A 22,913-nucleotide genomic window follows, 5' to 3' on the forward strand; every position below is an offset into this window, starting at 1 on the left:
TGAAACCCCATTTAAATTCAAATTTAGCAAAACACTCCACAAAATGATAAAAAGACTTAGCTACAATATTCTACAAAAATAACTTACTTCAGTCCAGTACTGCTGCTTTGTTTCTGTGTCCATATGTGCAAACCCACCTAAAACAAGAGCTTTCATCAGGGTTCTTTGCACAGAGCTGGAAAGGAACTGTAATGGTGGGCTTCTGCTGGCAAACTGCTTAGCCAAATTCCACCAGTTTTCACACTGGATAACAATATTTGCTCTAGAAAATAAAAATAAATGTAAATAAATAGCTATATAAATATTTTATATGTCCCTGGCATGAGAAAGAGGTTAACTGTGAAAGATAATTCTCAGCAGAAACACAAAATAAACAGAAAGAACATTTAAGACACAGACAAAATCAGTGCAGTGTACATATTCATTCCATTTCAGGAGACCCTGCAGAGTAATTAGTTTTTCCCCCACTTTAACAGCACATTATCGCAACATTCTTTAATGGTGCACATCATAAACCGCTACAGGTAAGGATTTTGTTTTGGCACAACTAAGGGAAGGCAGAAGTAATGCATTGTACTGATACTTGCTTAACAAAGCATTGCTTCTACATTCCCGACACTCCACAAACACTGGCATAGCTTTACACATTCTGATACAAAACATTCTATTAACATTTAAGTTCAGTGATTGGTTTTACTCTTGGTTTTCCCAACATTACAAAGAAAAAAGACTGACTTGAACCATGCAGTTTTACAAGCAATGCCAAAATAAGATCCATTGGCAACACTATGAACTAACAGGAGCAAATTAAAATCACTTGTTTATATTGAATTTCTAGTTATTCAGACACAGCATGATGAATCAAAGAGAAAAAGAACTGTTGATGCTCCTCACATTAGTAGTCCTATATGTACGTTGTTTACCCTCACTTCTAATAATACCATGTATTCTACATAAACACTTTTTTATACACACACACACACACTTTATATTTTTTCATGATATCTCAAAGAGTTTTAAATGAGCAGCAGGTGATAATAAACTAAAATATTTACAGCCAGGTTGTTGGTCCATTTCTTTTAAGCAGAGTCTGGAACCATTACTTACCGTTCCCTGCGCTCAACTAAAGTAACAAGTAGCTCCACAGTATCATGTGACAAGTCTGGTTCTGAGCTCCACACCGATAAATTGCTAATGACCTTCTCCAACAGATATCCCACAATCCATTGTGCTCCTTCAGTATCAGCTCCAAATGCAGTATTAAAGGGCAGGCTTACCTATTACCAGGAACAAAAACAGGCAACAATTAACTATTTGTAATTATGAAAAAGTGTATTTTAAAAGATATATAAAATTAACATGTGTTTAATGAAGGCTCAATAAGGATGAGAATTAAAATAAGCCTCTCAGAAATACAGGTGTCTAATCATTCTAACAATGTAAAAATACAGCTAAGAGCTTACAAGCAACAAGAACATTTATTTAACAATAAATATTTAAATATTTACACACAAACAAATACGTAAAAAAAATGCAAATGTGCTCACCTGGTTATACAATTTTTCATCTACTAGTAAGTATGTTTTAGCCCATCTTTTCAGGAACCATACAATATCTTTGCCCATCTGTGGACTTAGTAAGTCTGTCAGATTAGCTCTCGTTGCCCGGGACTCCACTTCTGATGTTCTCAAAACAGCAGACAGTAACCTGTATTATAAAAAGACAGCAAAAAAGTGTTCAAATCAAGTTTAGAATAATTTAAGTGCGTACTTATTTTGACATCCTGCTTTTTTTTCCCTACAGTGGGCTGTATATTTTGATAAAAATACATCATAAACACAGTACATTTACATGACTATTGCCCTTTAAACGATCTTTTTAAATGTTTTTTTAAGCTAAACATCACATTAAAATATATTAAACACAATCCAATCAAAAATACAAATATTTTTTAAGGGGCGTTTGTATATATTACACTATAATCAACACTTAAAACCTCACCACTAGATACTTTGGAGAAGTATCTCTCTGAATAAAAGGACTGTGAAGTCCTCCAATCTATTAAAACATCTAAAGGACAACAGAATAGAGGCAGAACCAAGGTATGTGAATAATGTTTCCCCTTTCTTAATTTTAAACATAGAGTATTTCCTAATATGTCTGAGCAGATATTTATTCTTGATTGATATGTCTTAAAGACCAAGTTACCTAGATCTAGAGACATTGCTATAATTCTACTTTGTGTTCTCTCTTTATTTATCCCTCCCTGGTACTTGTTTAATTGATGAAAGTACAACGTGTGTTTACTCTCAGCCTTTTGCTGTTGTCATTCTGAGGGCAGAGGATGCCACTACACACTGTATATGTGCCTATGGATGTACATGTTGCATGATATTTTGTATTTCACTGTTGCTGTTTTATGTTGGTGCAGTACTTCGAGCCATTCCTCAAAAACAAAAAATGCTAAACAATACATTGATTTAAACAGCTCATGCCTCTTATTAAGATCATCATTACAGTTTTAGACTTTACCTACAATTTGCTATCTAAAACCTATCTACAATTATTATGTAAAAGTTAATCTTTGTTCAGGCGCATTATGCAAACATATTCTTTGTTAATTTATCATACCACAAAGAAATACTGTTTCATGAAATTGCTACTGTTGATTCTTGATTGGTATTCAAATAACTACCATTTTTAGTCTACATCTTTCATGCATTCTATTGCTTGTTGTTCATAACAAATAAATTTAAAACCAGGCAGGGGTTTATATTACTTAATATTACACTCACACAGACATACACCCTCTTCATAAAACTTAAAGAAAAAAAAAAAAAAAAAAAAGTTGTCCCTAAACTCTGTCTGTAGATGAAAAACATTAGGAAGAAGAAAAAAATCTATAGTTTCAAAAAGCAAAAAGTGAAATTTGCTGTGCAATGGGCAATATGCTACATCAACAGGAAAGAAGGGATCTGTAGGCATACACTGCTGTAGCCTTGCACCATATAACTGGAATGAAATGGCACACAGGAATAAACTCACAGCTCCTAAATGGAAGCAATTGCTGAGCCACTAAAACTCCTTTTCACTTGTCTAGCTCTGCTAACACAAAGCACACTTGTTCTACACTGTAGACCGATCAACCGAGTTTTCCGGCAATCTATACCTTTCTAAAAGGAAAGCTCTCTCACTTGCCTATCCTATCTTTACACTTCTAGTGCTGCTTTTAAACAAATGCAAAAGACATACACATATTCCAGAAAATAAAGAATCAAAAAGAAGACTAGTGATCATTAATCAAAAATCTAAAATTAAAATTGTTGCTCTCCAAAGCTAATCAAAGTGAGCCCATCCTTAAACTGGCATGCACATGGCCAGGGTTAAGAGGAGCAGAATGTAATGACTTCTCCCATCAAATGTAACTTCAGTGTACAAATGCTATATAAAAATACTAGAAATAAAATCCAACTTTGGTCTATGGCAGAAAGAGTCTAGCAAAATAGCATGTCCAAACTTTTCACTGGAGCTGTAGATAAAAGAAAAACGTCAAAACAATGTTTGCTCCAGACTTTCACATGGCCGTAAAAGGTAGCGATAACAGCATGCAACAAGCCAGTGCTTCATGTGGGGCGAGATTATCAGTTCAGTCTCTAAGGTATCTGCATAGGGACAGTTACTCAAAGTCAAAGTGAACTTTATTGTCATCTTAACTATATACAAGCATACAGATAGACGAAATTGCGAAGCTCAGGGTCCAAAGTGTAACATGACATGCAAATAATATATTAAAAATAGAATTTAAATTTAAATTTAAAATTAAAACACAAAGACGACAAAGTAGCAGCAGCAATATTTGACGTGTAGTTAATATAAATATTGATGCAATGTATGCTATTTGCAATCTAGATAAATAAATATAGTCAATAGATATGTAATTTAATAAATAATAAATAGATATAGATAATACAGAAATTATCAGTGTATGATAATACTTGATTAAGACATGTGTAAACAATGACAGGTCAGAATGTTTCACAGCAGAAGGATACAATCTCCAATCATCTGTATATTAATACATTCATTATGATATGGTAAGCCAGCTTGAGAAATCTGACATCGACAGAACTACAGGGACAGCAAATGTTGAGGTATCAAGTTAGACCCAAATAACCTTGCAAGAATGGGCAATAAACTTGGAAAATGTAGATGACTGCAATGTGTCACATACAAGCAAAATGACTTACAAGAAACAAATTCTGAAAATTGTCAAGAATCAATCAAAATATAGAAAAAACGGTAAATGTTAAATTTTACTGAAAAAAAATCTTCTGACTCTTAACCAAGGGATGCTGTGCTCATGTTCTACAATACACTAGTGACAAGTACTTTGGGAGTGCAGCTCTAACCACCACTGTGCCAAAAACACAACACTGTGCAGAGCAGGAGAACCAATAGCATCTTTGGACTAAAGATCATTTAGAAATCAATCAGGTAAAGAAAATTAAACCTCATTAGTTCTGAACTAAGGCGGCCGCTAAAGAACCTAATCTAGATCATCGCAAGTTTGAAAGTCCATCACAAGACCAGGTTATCAGATATTAATTCAATTCATTAAGCGTGACAGAAGTAAGGTACCCATTCAATTGCCTACCTAAAAATGTATGCACAAGAATCTGGAGTGCATAAATGTCTAATCATACTAGAACACAATTTACATGTGAACATTTAAATACTTATGTTGACAACTCTTCTGAAAACTTAAAGTAACTTCTTTCCTACAGCATTTAAAATTTTAGTTCTAGTATTAGTAGATTCTTCCTGCAGCTTGCCGTCTCCTCAGTGCCTCACAGCAATATGCAAGACGACACTCATTAGAATCTCCATGGCAGAGAGTTTAAAGCCCTCATTTTGTGGATATTGGAATGCAGCTACTGGAAGATGAGAGATCTGTTCCTTGACATGTGTATTAGCGTGGCCTCAAGGCTACCTGATGAGCAGCATTCAAGAATATTAGTGTGCAGAACCCTGCCCTCCCAAGTGATGCCCAGGATCTTCTGGGAGGCAACAGATGTGGAACACTTCTAGTGTGTGGATTTGCTTACAGTAGGAAATCTAGGAATAGCATCCATAAAGGAGTGTTCATATACATATTGCATGATATACCACAATCTTAGCTGCCATGCGGAAATTTAGGTCACAGAAGACACAATTGTGTAGGTAGCCAAATGCAGACAAGGCTAATCGAGGCGGTTCTGAATCTTCTCAGTCACAGAAGCATCACTAGACATTATGCTTTCAAAGTACAGTAAGTCTGGGGTAGGCAGTCTAAAAAGTTAGTGTTTTCTTAGAGGTACTGCTTTCCTGGTTCACCTAGGAATAGGCCGAGAATAAGGACTCAACGGTCCTCTGAAGGCTTTCAGGGTGAAGAGCTACACCAGCAATATCGTCAATATACTGGAGCTCATAAATGTTTATCAAGGAGGTTCCTGAGCTGTCTCTAGGACTCTAGGAGTTGGCAGATGGCTAAGATCATGTCAATTGTGCTGTATTTGGGAAGAAAGCCAGCTTTCAACTCTGGAAGTACTCTATCTGCAACGTGGCGAATTAGCAAGAGAAGGAAAGGACTTTCCCAGAAGCATCCAGCAATGAAATACCATGGCTGCTGCCACAGTCTGATCAGTCCCCCTTATTCTTGTAGATGGCAACGATAGTAACATGTTTCCATGAGTTTGAAATTCTGCCAAGCTTCCAACACAGAGTGAAGAAATTGGTAAACTTAAGCTTGACATGTGTATCACTATACAAGTGAATATTGCTAAATGAAATGAGGGTGGAACTTTGGATTTCTTATCAGAAAAATACATCATGACAAGAAGAAGGCTGACTAAAAATAAATTTTTAATTCTCATTTATCTAAACATGATTAACACAGTAAAAAGTTGCATTTCAAAATATTATATATGTATAGAGCTATACTATACTAGAGCTATATTATATATAAGAGCTTAACTATAAGGTGAAATGTAAACACTAGTGTATTTCACTGTTCCAAACAGAACAGAAGCAAGCTTACCACGGCAGTGAAAACTGCACACAATACTCCAAACGAGGCCTCACTAATGCATTACATAACTAAAATAAAAACTCCCTTGGTGTGTACTCTGCACACATGGCTACCTAACCTAATATCCTAATTGCTTCTGTGTACACAACTACTTCTGTGACAAAACCCCCAACAACTACTAGATTCTTTGCATAAGGTGTACTTTACATTTACTTGCACTAAATTTCTGAATTATGTTAAAGTCCACTGCAATAATTTGGATGATTCTAGATTATCTGCCATTCACTTGGTTTAGCATAATCTTCAAATTTGAGTTTGTTTTTGCATTTATATAAGCTGCACTATGCATTTACAAATCTGCAGAAAACTTAGTGTGATGTAAGAGATGGTGAGGAAGAATGGTTAATATCTGCAGTAATTTCAACATATAAAAATAAAAACAAACAGTGATCACAATAGTAATGCCAATGATGGCAGTGAACAGTGATGGCAATAGTAAAGGGTTTAAGGTGAAGCCAGGTCAGTGCCAGTGAACCATTCTGAGTTCACGGCTTTTTGTGACAGCAACCAAAGAGATTGTGACCAGAAAATTGACAGAAGGAATGCTATTGGAGCTTTTGTATGCATGCTCTTGGAGACAACAGATTAAGCTAATATGTTGTTTATTGGGTTATTATTAGTACAAAGGTGGAAGGGGAATTTGGTGATTTTGTACCGAAAAAGTAATACATATATGCCCATTTGGCAGTACTTTGGATTTGACCACATTGACATTGATCGATCAGATGGGGGTATTGCGCAAAACATGCAAAGTTGAAGTTACAGTATGTCTGTTGGAAACACAAGTCATTTATAACAGCATCACAGACATCACATAGAACTTCACAATGAATGCAATGCAAAAAGGTAAATGCAGGTTAAACTGCCAAAGCCTAAAGTCCAGCTGAACCAAAGTAGTAAGCCCTATGAGAAAATGTCAAGGAGATATGAAATCAAAGACGGTGTCACAAATAACTTGGCAAAAGACATGCTGATCTTATAAATGGCTAGCAAGAAGGGTCCTGAAACTAACCAACAAACACAACTAGAAGTATGATTTGTTGCCTTTGCACAATTAATTCTTACAAAGTGCCATCCCTAAACTGTGTGGAAAATAAAAAGGTGAAGTTGAATCTGACATAGTGTAACTAGAACGCCAGAAAAGACCCACTGACCTGCCTGTAGTCAATCAGGATGAATGAGCCTTATATAAACTTAATGGCACACTACGCAGGTGGCAGATTTAAAAACAAGAAGTTGCTTCTTGCAAACATCATATTTCCCAGTGGACCATGCATGTGAAATCATTGCTCTAGGCATAAAGGTAGCCTTGGCTGTGTCAGGGCTGCATGAGGATCACCTTGTTGCTATACTCACAGAAAAATGGAACTAAAATAGTCGAAGTGGCTGAATTGAATTGATGAATCCGATTCTAGTGTTTCAGCTACAGGCTTTACCTATCCAGTTTGGAAAGTTTAGGCGCAACAATCTACATAGGTATACACACACACACATATACATATACATATATATATATATATATATATATATATATATATATATATATATATCACTCCTTATTTAGGAAAAGATCACTTATGAAAAGTGTGACGGCAGCTTCCACCTGCAGCTACAGACACTTCAGTACACAAGCAACTCTCCACGCGAGTGTTTGGATCGAATGGTATATGTGCTCAAAAAAAAAAAAAGAACTCCAACTGCATTCTCGTAACACTGTTCGCAAACTAAAGTGTCCTCTGCACTTGGTAACTCTTAAGAGGTAGATGACACCTCTCCAAGTTCACGAATACAGTAAAACTTCTAGGAAGTCTTCAGGTTCTTTTTTGTTCCAAAGACCACACGCAGCTACTTACTGTATATATTAGGACTACACTTTTATAATAATTATATATCTATGTTATGTAAGCTTGCATTAGTTTCTTTTTTTGTTGCTTATAAATTATGCTTACCTAATTACTGTACATTTATTTTTCTTTTCTTGTAACGGTTTCCTTGATATATAGTAAATAACTAAGCTACACTCCATGTATGAAAATGTGCTATAGAAATAAATGTTGTTACTAGCCCCACATGAGGAATATACAGTACACACTTGTATATCTGTTTGACATTCTGGGACAAACTAAGCAGTAGCTAATCTGCATATGCTGAACTCCATGTTCTTGTTAAGTACTCTGTATTGATCCTCTCTGGGGAAAACCACTTAGCCTATGCTTGTTAGTTCCTAATGTGCTACGCTGAATAAAAAAAATGAATGACAAGAATTCTAAGCATTCTTTCACAGTGCAGTTATTATATTCAACAGAGTTAAGACATGGTCATAAAGGTCAAATGAAATATAAGGAACTGAGCTGTGAAGTGAAGCAATCTTACCTAATAGCGGAATCTGTCCTGTTACATCCTGGAATTGAAGAGGCCTTCTCTCCAGGAGAGCCAAGTATCTGAAGTGTTGTGTTAATATCCACTTCTGTTGAGTGCTGAATTGAATATTCCATTATCTCTGGAGGTATGAGAGGAGTCTCACCCTGAGTATCATCAGCCAAGAGGTAGCCTACACAACCAGGTAGAAAAACTACAACGTTAAAATAAATTAACTGATTGACAATATATCCCGTAAACCAATGTTTTCCAAGCAGTTTTAGAAAACAGATGACAATTGTTGTTCTTACACCCTGCAGTTCAATTTATCAAACACACCCCCTGAAGTTGCCTACAAAAAGCACTGTAAGTTGATTGATTGACTGACTGGCAATACTTTGACTATATGATGACGTTCTGTATCTTTTATGGGATGAAATAAAGTTGTAAAAGGTAATGTGAAACAAATATGAAATTAAATTTTAATATCCAAATAAGACAACACATATAAATAAGCACAAATTCGGATAAAAGTTATACTAAGGCAAAAGAAATAAGAACCTTCATGTCAGTGTTACTTTGACACGTACCACCTACCTAAAGACTGAGGCAGACCACATACAACCCTTCAAGGAAACATTTCCTGACAGCAGTGGTCACTTTCAGCAGGACAATGCAATCTGTACTGCAAACAATTTTTCAGGAATGGTTTGAGGAATGTGACAAAGAGTTCAAGGTGTTCACTTGGCCTCCAAATTCCTCAGATCTCAATTTAATCCATGGAGGCCCCATCTTGCAACTTACAAGACTTAAAGGATCTGCTGCTACTGTCTTGGTACCAGATACCACAAGACACCTAGAAAGGTCTTATAAAGTCCATGTCTCAACAGTTGATTTGGCAGCACAAGGAGGGCCTACATAATATTAGGTGGTTTTAACGATGTGGCTGACTGGTGTAAATCCTTATATCCTAAATGTTCAGGGAATTGTCACTGCATGAATTTAATGTGCCCTGTCTCGTAACTGCTGTCTGAGACTGCAGGTGGCATAAGAGGCATCCAGTTTATGAAGCAGTAAGCCATTAGCAAGTGTGCTAAGGAGTATGCAGTTTACAAGGGATTTAACATTCTACTTTAGTTAAAATTAGCTTTGGGAAAACTTTTTAAATTAACACTCAATCTTAAAATGGAGTTTACAATGCTTTTAGTCTTAGAATGCTTTCAGGAAACTCATTCATACACGGCTAACTTATTAGGTACATGACCCAGAAGCATAACAATAATCTGCTTGTAAGTGAAAGGGATATTTGCAGAAATAACTCCAGCATACTCTTGCTAGAACCTGCTGGTATGAAAGTTTACACTGTTCTAATAGTTATCTATCTAAACTAAAACAGTGTTATTTATCATACTACTGCTGTGACTTTCCTATTTCTTTTCTTATTCTGTTTTGTGGCATTTGGCACCACTGGCAACTAGACAGAAGTACTGTTCCTAGCCAAATAAATGAGATATCAGATGTGGCAGACCAATGCCATCAGTGTTGACAGGCACATCATCCAACCATTTTTCCACAATTAGATACTAGTGCAGCAGTACTCAATAAGCAGATTGTAGTCTAGATCTGGACCCAAACTAAACAAAAATTCAGTTATTTTGGTTATTTGTTATTAGCCCACAGAACAAAATTAGTACTATGTAAGCTGTCGGTCTTCAAAGCACTTGTTACCGATGCTCTGAAAATTCTTTACGGCCACACAAAAGGCAAAGACGTTTATGAAGTGGACAAAATTGTTGGTACCATTCAGTCAATGAAAGAAAAACTCAAAATGGTCACAGAAATAACTTTAATCTGACAAAAGTAATAATAAATAAAAATTCTATGAAATTTAACCAATGAAAGTCAGACATTGATTTTCAACCGTGCTTCAACAGAATTATTTAAAAAAATAAACTCATGAAACAGGCCTGGACAAAAATGATGGTACCCCTAGAAAAGACTGAAAATAATGTGACCAAAGGGACATGTTAATCCAAGGTGTGTCCACTAATTAGCATCACAGGTGTCTACAATCTTGTAATCAGTCAGTGGACCTATATATAGGGCTCCAGGTAGTCACTGTGTTGTTTGGTGACATGGTGTGTACCACACTCAACATGGACCAGAGGAAGCGAAGGAAAGAGTTGTCTCAGGAGATTAGAAAGAAAATTATAGACAAGCATGTCAAAGGTAAAGGCTATAAGACCATCTCAAGCAGCTTGATGTTCCTGTGACTACAGTTGCACATATTATTCAGAAAGTTATGATCCATGGGACGGTAGCCAACCTCCCTGGACTTGGCCGCAGGAGGAAAATTGATGACAAATCAAAGAGACGGATAATACGAATGGTAACAAAAGAGCCCAGAAAAACTTCTAAAGAGATCCAAGGTGAACTTCAAGCTCAAGGAACATCAGTGTCAGATCGCATCATCCGTCGTTGTTTGAGCCAAAGTGGACTTCATGGGAGACGACCAAGGAGGACACCATTGTTGAAAACAAATCATAAAAAAGCCAGACTGGAATTTGCCAAACTACATGTGGACAAGCCACAAACATTCTGGGAGAATGTCCTATGGACAGATGAGACAAAAATTGAACTTTTTGCCAAGGTACATCAGCTCTATGTTCACAGATGGAAAAATGAAGCATATCAAGAAAAGAACACTGTCCCTTCTGTGAAACATGGAGGAGGCTCTGTTATGTTCTGGGGCTGCTTTGCTGCATCTGGCACAGGCTGTCTTGAATCTGTGCAGGGTACAATGAAATCTCAAGACTATCAAGGGATTCTAGAGAGAAATGTGCTGGCCAGTGTCAGAAAGCTTGGTCTCAGTCGCAGGTCATGGGTCTTGCAACAGGACAATGACCCAAAACACACAGCTAAAAACACCCAAGAATGGCTAAGAGGAAAACATTGGACTATTCTAAAGTGGCCTTCTATGAGCCCTGACCTCAATCCTATTGAGCATCTTTGGAAAGAGCTGAAACATGCCGTCTGGAAAAGGCACCCTTCAAACCTGAGACAACTGGAGCAGTTTGCTCATGAGGAGAGGGCCAAAATACCTGCTGAGAAGTGCAGAAGTCTCATTGACAGTTACAGGAATCGTTTGATTGCAGTGATTGCCTCAAAAGGTTGTGCAACAAAATATTAAGTAAGGGGTACCATCATTTTGTCCAGGCCTGTTTCATGAGTTTATTTTTTAAATAATTCTGTTGAAGCATGGTTGAAAATCAATGTCTGACTTTCATTGGTTAAATTTCATAGAATTTTTATTTATTATTACTTTTGTCAGATTAAAGTTATTTCTGTGACCATTTTGAGTTTTTCTTTCATTGACTGAAGGGTACCAACAATTTTGTCCAAGTGTGTATAATTCAGCGTGACAGAGAAATTGACATGAAACATGCCAATAGCTACTGACGGAGCACCATCCATGAAATGGTTAAAAGATCATCATCTAGGTTGCTCTCATCCGTTGTAGGACGTGGACATGTAGAGGGAACTCCATGAGCAGCAGTGTTACTTCACCTTTTATTTTACTATCTTTCTGAGGTATCTTGTACTTCATCCATCCATCCATCCATTTTCCAACCCGCTGAATCCGAACACAGGGTCACGGGGGTCTGCTGGAGCCAATCCCAGCCAACACAAGGCAGTAACCAATCCTGGGCAGGGTGCCAACCCACCGCAGGACTTATTAATCCTGAAAGGATTTAGTTATATTACACGCAAGTACATACAAGTATGAGCAACAAAGGGCTCAGAAAAGAAAGGGAAAAGGAAAAAGTCAGCAAAAGTTCTGTCAAAGTCAAAACCGGCCTCAAGTTCACGCTAGGCCTCCCAGAGACTGACCTGAAACAGACGTCCAAAGTTACAGACCTGCCAGTACCTGATGCTGCAGCATAGGTTCCAGCCGGGAACATTAGTGGAAGTGAAACGGCGAGGGATGAGGGCAAAGAGTACTAGTCGATTCCAGAAGGGCTATTGGAGCCGAGCATAGCCTTTTTAATCCACACTGTCAACTACAGTTAATACCCCCTGCGAGTCTATTGCATTATCCCTCACTGGACGCACTGTCAGAGTTGAAAGTAATGATTGCTGCTCTGGGAGGACATAAATGATATAAAGAAGGAAAATAGGGGTAATAAGGAATAGAAAGAAAGAAAGAAAGAAAGAAAGAAAGAAAGAAAGAAAGAAAGAAAGAAAGAAAGAAAGAAAGAAAGAAAGAAAGAAAGAAAGAACGAAAGAAAGAAAGAAAGAAAGAAAGAAAGGGCCTAAACGAGAAAAATGAGATGCAGTTTCAAGATATAAAAGACCAGGAGATATGTTTCAGTACTACATTTACTACAACACCTTTACAGAAATGCTACAAAAAATTGATAAAAGGAACATTGAAATTGAAGGTCTTCCTGAAAAATGAAGTCCAAACCCGGTGAAATTCATAGCTGAACTATTCTCTGAAATAACTGGAGGACGACTTTAAATCGGACATGGAGATCTCAGCAGCCTACTGTATATCGAATGTCTCCAAACCAAAAAGCCCAAATGTTCATTTCAACAAACTACAGATCAAATAAAATTAGATGTCCCTTCTCTGACTGAAAAAGGAGATGCTATTTGAAAGTAACCATATTGGTATTTTCCCAGATTTCTCGCTGCAACAGCTGCCAAACGCACCACATTCTACAGCATTAAACAGCATCTGCGTAGAGCTGAAATCAGATACAGCCTATTGTACTCTGCCAATAGAATATTCTTCTTAAAACTTGCAACCTGGACCATTTGTAATGTGACATTTGTCGTACCTGTATATTTTATTTCATTTCCTTATCGGCCATCCTTTTTTTTTTTTTTTAAATAAAATATTGTTATATTGTTATCTCTTTCATTAATGGTACATACATTTTGGCTTACTGGTTAACACAAACTAATCAGCTATTGAAATTTTTTTTGTGTAACTGAATGCTAGCAACTGGCGTACTGATGCTCGTGGGCAGTTGTGGCTTTGTCTTGAGAGAGGTAAACAAGGGTAGTGTAGTGTTCTCTAGATTGAACTAGTGAGACACTCAGAATAACATTTCGAATGATGTTAATTTTGAACAATGTTTAACCAACTCTCCATACAGCGTGCCTTCTAAACCACACCCCTCCCTACGGCAGTCATACGTCTCAAAAGACGCAGACCATAGCAATCAACACCCGAACATAAAGCAATGGACAAAAGCATCATTGAACAATCATATAAAACAGGTAGCACACGGGTTGTTCACTGAATGCTAGCAACTGCCGTACTGACGCTCGTGTGCAGTCGTGGCTTTGTCTCGAGAGAGGTAAACAAGGGTAACACGCGAGTCGCATTCCAAACAAAGGTCGTATACCAAGCAAAATTTTTCATGTCCAAACAGGACGTATACCAAGTTGGACTTATTCCAAAGCAGACGTATACCAAGGTATCACTGTATTTGATTCTGCAGGGCAATGTGTCAAGGTGACAGGCAATTTATCTAATACTAAAGTGATTTTAACTTATTATCTATGCACATAACATGGATGATAGAGATTTCTTCCAAAATGTATTTGCATCTATTCCTAATGTTAACACGCACAAAATTATAATGGCCGGACAATACCAGACAGGGTTAAAATGGAGATGGACAAAAAAGCTGTAAGTGCCTTTACCTCAGTATTAGCACATAGACTTATCTTGCTCAACTGGAAGAAACCCATCCCATCACTTTCAAGTCAGTGGGTAACTGATGTTCTATACTATTTGAAATTGGAACATATCAAATTATCATTTAGATGATATGTTGAAAACCTTTTTAAAAATATGGAAGGATCTAATAAGTAACATTTTAGAATAAGCTTCCCATTTCAAGAAAAAGGTTACTCTTCCTTTCTTGCAGCTTATAAAGAATACCTTTGGTTGTTGGCTCTCCTCTCTTTCTGTTGGGTGGGGGTTAAATTTTGTTTTGTTAAGCTTGACTTTATTGTATGAATGTTGTCTACTTCTAATTAAAATAAAATTAAAGATCATCATCAAGAACTGATATTCTATTACTACATAATCCACCAGACAGTTTTGTGTGCCAGTTTAGAGAAATGTGCAAGAAATTTTAACAATAGTGATAAAATTTGTCACCTACTGTGCACATTTCTGGCAGACGACAGTGCAATATTTGATGATTTACTTATCCACAATAATGTCAGGTGGCTCAGTAGAGGCAAGGCATTGTAATGTTTTTTGGACACTCTGAACCGCTAATTTGTCTGTTCGAACAAAACTATGCAAAAGCTTAACAGTTTGGGTATTTTATGCAGAATGAAAAGAAAATGGAAGTTGCTTTTTATTTTTAGAGGTCCGGTATAACTATATGGTAGAATTCAATATGCGACTGCATGTCAGCAGTGCGATCTTATCAGCTGGAGATATTTAAATATGACATACAGGAGGGAATGCTTCACTTTCTTAAAACCTTTGGCATAAAGCAAACCTCACCAAAAGAATTAAGTTCAGTTCCTGAAGAAATTGAATGAGAATTTCAAAACTTGCTTTTGAAGATTTTAGCCTGGGAAAACAAACCTTACTGTTCATTGAAAATCCATTTGCAGTTTAAAAAACAAAAAAAAAAAAAAAAAAAAACCTGAAATGATTGACCTCCAAGCGTAACTTATTTATTATACAGTAAAGACTTGGATTGCGAGTAACTTGGTCTGCAAGTGCTTTGTAAGACGAGCAAAAATGTTCAATTTTAACTTGATAAACGAGCGAGGTCTTGCAATACATGTAGTACGTATTGTGAACATGGCTCCAAGGGGATGTAACTGCTCCTCCGAAACCCCCTCTTAAACCGTGACACAATGGGAAACCAACACAGCTTTTCATCGCCTCTTTGCAGTATCAGCTGCTAGTCTACTGCTTGCTGCTGTGCTGCATGATCTGCTCATCTTGCGCAGGGTTTCGAACATTTAAAAGAATGTACCACGGCTGTCCTAGTGTCGCACTGCCTTGTCTCTCTTCTCCCAGACATCTTCCGCTCCAGTTGGGGTTCCTGAGCCATTGCAACCCTTTGAGGAGAAAGATTTTATGTTCTTTAGATCAATCGGCGGAGCTGTGGTGACCAGTTTTGATAGTGCGCCCGGATCACTCCTGAAAGAGACTTGTGCTTGTTCTGCCTGTATTCAAATAAAGTTTCTGTCTCTTGAAAACCCTGAGCGAACCTGTGCAACTTTTGTGACGCAAGCGTGACAGTATATACTTTGTCTGCCGAGCATTATGTGATCACAACTGACCCAATGGTGGTTCTCTCTCTCTCTTGCTGTGGGATTATGAGTAATCGTTTCCTATGCTCGGTCTTAGTCGGCATGCCTCACTCGTATAAGTCAACAACCGTACAAGCATATACTGAATACTAAAGCATTGTGACCGTGTGCAATGATTCTTTTCAAAAGGTAAAGTGCAGGTTAATTTGTTTTATGTATTTTTACGTTCAATTTTTTATTAATTATTTATATACAGTATGAATATTTGTGGGTTGTGGAATGAATCATTGGAGTGTCCATTATTTGTTATGGGGAAATTCACTTTGATATGCAAATGCTTTGGATTACCAGCACATTTCCGAAACGAATTATGCTCACAAACCAAGGCACCACTGTATCTTAAAAATGAAATATATAAAATTATACATTTACTATGGTATATTTGCAGAGATGGGTATATAACTGTATGCAAAAATGATATGGTGGTGTATTTCCTGTTTTCTTTTCAAACAGTTTAGCTGTCCATACAATCCTGAGCATGCCTTCTGAGAAAAGCATAAAAGCAGAATTGGTTACATCTATTAAAAGTTCTAAAAGCCACAAGTCTTTGATGATATGATCTGAATTGAAGATGAAATCTGACCTGTAACTAGAATAAGCCAGTGAATATCTTCATACAGGTCATCCAGTACTTTATTGTCAACCGATCCGGATGCTGGAGAAGCCAACAAGTGTTGCTGATGCCGCTGCAACTGACCGTGAAGCCTTGTAACTCTGTCCTCCAATAAACTATTAGAGAAAAAAAAAAAAAAATTAAATACAAGACATCTGCATGACTGCTAAATAAAATCTGAAAAGCATATTTATTTGCCTTAATATTAAAACCTGACTCAATTCACATACTAATTTGCAGTGGGGCTCTGCATACACAAACAAAATAAAGATAAAACTTGTTTCACAGAGTATGTAGAATTTGATACCAAATCATGCCTTGTATCCATGACAGCTTTCTCTTGTAACCCATGAGACATTCATTAACACTTATGTCACAGTTGGTAACATTTATCTTCTATATATTTTTGATGATCCCTGATTCACATCCCACAGTTTGTATTAGCTTGTACAGTTTTCAGTTCTGAGTGATAGTAATGACTATGATCAAGCCTATTAGTGAAAAGCAGGTATTTCATAACAAGTTAAAAAAAATACACTCACTCGTAAATATGAGTATCTGCAACAAATCAGCTTGTGAACCAGTTCCATCTTTGGACTGATATACCAACTATGCCATGCAATATCAGGAGATAAAAAAACACCACATGTCTACAGTGAGAAGCTGCCAGCAACTGAGACAAGCAAATGGGATACTGTGACTTTTTCCACACTGCTCAAGATAGATTTGTTTCAGCAACTATTTTGTCCATCAGACTAGCATCGACAAATTGTAAATATTTTAGATAGTCATGATCAACAGACATCCTTAGACCAGAATTACCTGTAAATGGGCAATGACGATGTGCAGGATTATCAACAGTAGTGTGAAGCAGACACAAAACATGACAGGTCAGAATCTATCAAACAGGTGTCAGTTTCACTGTCCTTGTTAACTCCTGATGATCAAGTTGTATCATCATCACTATCACACTCATTCTGTTTTGGTTGAAGGCTTCACTCATGAACATTGATTATTTAATACAGAGTTTGCATAAAGTGACAAAATGCACAGAAACATTCACAACTTTTTGCAGCATGATGTTATTGTACCCACTAGACGGCAGCATTGAGCGTGCCAGTGCCTTTTGCATACGAGTATGGCTAAACGATTATGCATTCAAATGCACTAGCTACATATGGTCAAAAAAGAATCTCAAATCTTGAATATTCTTCAGAATGATGGACCATTGTTTCTTGAAATAGTTTACGCTATAGAGTTTTAAACATTGTCCATGCTGAGAATGTCAATGCCAGTTTATTTCTATGGCATATTTCAATAACCAAAGTTAAAGTAAAGCAAGTAATAAAATAAACACACACAAATAAAAATTCCAAAATACACCAACATAAAGACTGAAACAAAACACATAGAAACCAAATCAAATTAAGCAAAAGGAAGACTTGGATAACCAAATGCCTTTTAAAACAAATATGTCTTGAGGTAGGCCTTAAATAAACTAACGCAATGTACAGCCCTAACAAACAGTGGAAACCTATTCTAAAGGCAGCTACTGAAAACACAAGGTCTCCGTTTGATTTAAGGTGAAAGTAGGGAACAGTCTACAAGACTGTTTTGATGTTCTTAAAAACCTAGAAACTGATACTTGGCAAACAAGCTCAGTGAGGTAACAAGAACCCAAGCCATACAGGGCTTTGAAAATCAACAGCAGTATAGTAAAACTGTATTTTATACCTCACTGGAAGCTAATGGGAAGCAGCCATATTTGCAATATAATGAACCTCTCCTTAGTATCCGTGAACATTCCAGCAGCTACCTTCTGAATTAACTGTAACTGGGCCAGAACAGACTGACACCCAAGTGTAGTGCATTGTAAAACTGTAATTACAAAGTATTTAAAATGTGAATGACCATCTTTCTAAGTCCTTAAAAATAAACGAAAAAAAAAAGAAAAAAAAGAATTTTGCCTGGAAATGATAAAAACAGCTCACATAAGTGGCATTTTATTGCTTTCATTTAACTGAAGAAAGCTCCTGATTTCATCAAAATAGTCAACAGAGGGCTCAATATGCATGGATATCTCCAGAGGTCTGAGACAGATAAATATAAAGGTAATTTGCATAACAATGGTGCAAAACATTGTACTGATTTTTATGGGTTCTGTTATAGCTCTCCTTGAGAAAAGCAATGATGTATGATCAAAACCTGCAAATACAAATTTTTAAATATACCCGATTTCTTCTCTTATAACATTTAATGTTTCTATTGGAGGTGCATATCAGTCTACAACTTTTCCCCTGCTGCTAGTCATTCTGACATGTGTAATGTTTCAGTTAAGTGCAGCAATATTAAAATATGATAATCAAACCTAACCTTGCACATATCATTGAATGGGCTGTTAAAAATAAATTCTTACATGTACTATATCAAGACATTAAGCATTTTCATCTACTTTGGAGTTGAAAATTGAACTCATTTCCCTGTGACAATGTTATGCAACAAGCCTTGGCTTGCTATGAAAAATGGGAGGAGTGCACGGCTTAAAATGGAGATGCCAAACTCAGCTCATGGATGGACGCACTTGTGGCAGGTTTTCATTCCAGCCAGTTTCTTCACTGATAACCAATTAATAAAGCTAATTACATATAGTAAATACCTTTGATTTTAAATGATTACCATTTTAATTGTTTCTGCTGTGAGATGTTTTGTTCTCCTTTTTTCTTTTAATAAATTTGTAACAATTTTACTGATGTGTTTGAGCTACTAGACACCTGAATTTTCCTGAGGGGATGAACAAAGTATGTATATATGTATCTATGAATCATTTCTTCTTTAACTCGCTGCCAAACATTAATAAGATGCAAAGTGAGCCAAAAGATGACCAGGATAACTTACATCTCATTTGCATCTGTAGCTTTCATACAGCATCTATTTCAATAAAATATCTGAAAAGAAAAAAATGAAGGTCTGAGAAATGTTGATCTGCACTGGCCCATAAAATATTTGGATGGTCATCTCAAGAGGTGGAAAAAAATCAGAGGGCTGCTGTGTCTTTTTTCCTCATTTTCTCCCAGGGCTGAATATTTTTCCAAAAAACTCAGTTCTCTGAAAATCACACAAATCAATAACTTCTCACATAAATCACCATAAAACATCTGTTGATGCGTGCACTGCCTTGTGCCCTACCGTGGCAGCAGCAGTCAGGCTGTTTTTTGAAAAGCACATAAAGCAATAGCTTCTCGCATAAATATACATAAAAGACCTACATATTTTTTCTCACCATAGTCTACAATTTTGGCATTTCCGCTTTGTTTTGATGAACTATACATTTGAGCATCTCTGACTGTGTTCTTTCTTCTTTGACCTCATGGAGGCGTGGTGGTACAGTGGATGGCATAGCTCAGGTTGTCTTTTTGGCCACAATATCGGTCCAGCAAAGTTGGCAGATGTTTCCCTAGCACCATTATAATCCTGTCAATCTAGTTCAGTTATTTTGTGCCTATTGACTTCAAAGCACCTTGCCGGGTTTGGTGATATTTGCGAACACTTCTGTGATTTCTCCGAACTTGATGCGAAGCAAAAACCATGGAATTCACTCATCACTAATCACCATTAAATCTGACACAGTAGTTAAACTTTTGTTTTAAAATCCATCTTTTGGATAAATACTTTCAGAAGAGCTTAAAATAATTGTAAAGCACTTCAGAAAATGATGTTAGCTTGCCAGTTAAAATGAAGATATGCTTAACTATAGGAGATAGTTTAGATCAAAACACAAACACATAGTAAGCACAATTAAAAAAGCACATGGCAAAAAACATGTTGCTGTCTCAGCCTCGACACAAGGGGATACTAAAAATACAATAAAATCACATAGCCAGTAAGAAATAGAGATAAGATGTTCTGACTCCCCGGAAAAAAATCTTAACTTTAATCATCTCATTTTTTTACATTGGTCAATATGTGTAGATATACAGTAGATGTCGAGGTAGATTTTAAAGGACACCTGTCTTGTTCTTGCTTCCTGCTACTGAAGATTTAATACACACAATCATTTTTCTATTATTCATGATAGGTTTTTGAAAGCCAAACATAAAATTACTTACAACAGCAATTATTATGCACTTTAAGGCATTCTGAATGTTAACATTGGAAAAAAAACAAATACCTAGGTGAGTAAATGTTTGTAAGATAAGATTCAAATAACTCTCAACTATATTAGAGTAATTTAAACTCGATTATTTCCCTGTTACAAGATACACAAATAGATATGATACAATTATTTGTGGCTGTAATCATGTTCTAAAAATATTGTTGATTATGCCATGTATATAGAATATACACAATTATTTTAACAAGTTTGCTGTGTTCCATTAACACTAAACTTTATAGAACTGAAAAAAGAAATTGTTTTAGCAAACTCCCAAGTATACAAAGAGGCCAGATGGAAATCACAAAAAGGGAATAACTTGCAACTAACTATAATAACCACCTAGTAACTACTTTTTTATTACAAGTAACATAACAAATACCTTGTAAGGAGGGGAATACAGTAGTCAGCAGCTATCCTCCCTAACATGCCAATACTAGCCAGCTGGTCAGAAAACAGTTCTCTGTCATCTTCTTGTAGTTCATTTATTTCTTCTTCTTCTCGAGATGCTACTCCATTAGCAGTCTAAGAGTGAAAAAAAAATATGTTTATTACAACACATAAACTAAGATCATTATTATAACACACTCCAGCATTGACCAGGAGGAAAATAGTTTTTTTGTTTGAGAGAATATAAAAAAAAAACAACTTTAAAAATAAAAAATAGATTAACAAACAATGTCAACTCACTAATGTGCTTGTCTTGTATATATGTGATCATCCAGTTGATGCTTGGCACCAGCCAACTCTAATTTCAAAAGCAACAGGGCTGCGGTGGCACTCAAACAAAGAATGCTGGCAGTTACCTCCAGTTCACCCTCTGGTGGTCGTTCCAAGTGTCAACTGGATAATAACATGCATACAAGACTGCAAGAGCACCCCCCACTCTACCCAGAAGGGGGTGGGTTAGGGTTGATTTCACCCTAAGTATTTTTAGTCATCCAATGAGAAACATGTACCAAGTTACATCAAAATTGCTCCAGCCGTTCGGAGGCGATGCTGGAACATGCATACACAAACACACATTGACTTTTTGATATAAACATTTTAAGACATTAGTTGTTTATAAAGGAAATTTGCTATACTGTATGTTGTACACCTGTGCCACAGATTACACAATACTAAGAATATATATTTTTAATATTTTAAATTAACACATACAAACTGTATGAAATTTTCAGTAAGTGGAAATGAATTTCATGTTTTTAAAATTAACATTTAAATAACTCAAGTTATACTAAAATTCATGACTTAATAGTTTTTTTTTTATACAGAAAAATAAATTTTTAGTAAATTATTTTTTATCTAAACTATGAAATCCTACCCTAATCTGACTTTATAGGTATTACAAAATAGTTAGCTAGCAAAATAAAGAAAAACAAAAACATACTCACCAAGTTCCGGGTGCCCTCAGGAGCAGCAAGATGGCAATGAATATATGAATTGAAAACCTGCACTGCATGTTGGACAAAGAAGCCTTTATGAAAATGCTTGTCATCCTGCACAAGTGTCAGCCAGGATTCAAGGAGCTTGTCATACGCTTCCATATATACCATGTCATCTTTATCAAGCTAAAAAAGAAAAAACTATTTTCTTAAAATCATTTTTGATTTAGTTTCTGACCTACTGTAAGATAGAAGGCCCCTTCTTCAGGCAAGATGTAATACAGAAACTGAAGTTCCCTATATATATATATATATATATATATATATATATATATATATATATATATATATATATATACACACACACACACACAGTGGTGTGAAAAACTATTTGCCCCCTTCCTGATTTTTTTATTCTTTTGCATGTTTGTCACACAAAATGTTTCTGATCAAACACATTTAACCATTAGCCAAATATAACAAGTAAACACAAAATGCTTTTTTTTAAATGATGGTTTTTATTATTTAGGGAGAAAAAAAAATCCAAACCTACATGGCCCTGTGTGAAAAAGTGATTGCCCCCTGAACCTAATAATTGGATGGGCCACCCTTGGCAGCAATAACTGCAATCAAGCGTTTGCGATAACTTGCAATGAGTCTTTTACAGCACTCTGGAGGAATTTTGGCTCACTCGTCTTTGCAGAATTGTTGTAATTCAGCTTTATTTGAGGGTTTTCTAGCATGAACCGCCTTTTTAAGGTCATGCCATAGCATCTCAATTGGATTCAGGTCAGGACTTTGACTAGGCCACTCCAAAGTCTTCATTTTGTTTTTCTTCAGCCATTCAGAGGTGGATTTGCTGGTGTGTTTTAGGTCATTGTCCTGTTGCAGCACCCAAGATCGCTTCAGCTTGAGTTG

General features: G+C 36.3%; 1 protein-coding gene across 1 annotated transcript in view; it reads right to left on the bottom strand.

Annotated features, from left to right (window-relative positions):
• xpo4 (exportin 4) overlaps positions 1–22,913 on the bottom strand; it is a 123,590-nt gene that overhangs the window by 15,912 nt on the left and 84,765 nt on the right. The window contains exons 10-16 of the mRNA XM_039744012.1: positions 22,005–22,181; positions 20,993–21,135; positions 16,431–16,576; positions 8,501–8,678; positions 1,548–1,707; positions 1,108–1,277; positions 88–262 (exon numbers count right to left, since the gene is read on the bottom strand). Of these exons, the coding sequence (XP_039599946.1) occupies positions 88–262; positions 1,108–1,277; positions 1,548–1,707; positions 8,501–8,678; positions 16,431–16,576; positions 20,993–21,135; positions 22,005–22,181 (1,149 nt within the window). The remainder of the gene's footprint in view (positions 1–87; positions 263–1,107; positions 1,278–1,547; positions 1,708–8,500; positions 8,679–16,430; positions 16,577–20,992; positions 21,136–22,004; positions 22,182–22,913) is intronic.

Source organism: Polypterus senegalus, chromosome 2 (assembly GCF_016835505.1).
Source record: "Polypterus senegalus isolate Bchr_013 chromosome 2, ASM1683550v1, whole genome shotgun sequence".
Taxonomy (NCBI): Eukaryota; Metazoa; Chordata; class Cladistia; order Polypteriformes; family Polypteridae; genus Polypterus; species Polypterus senegalus.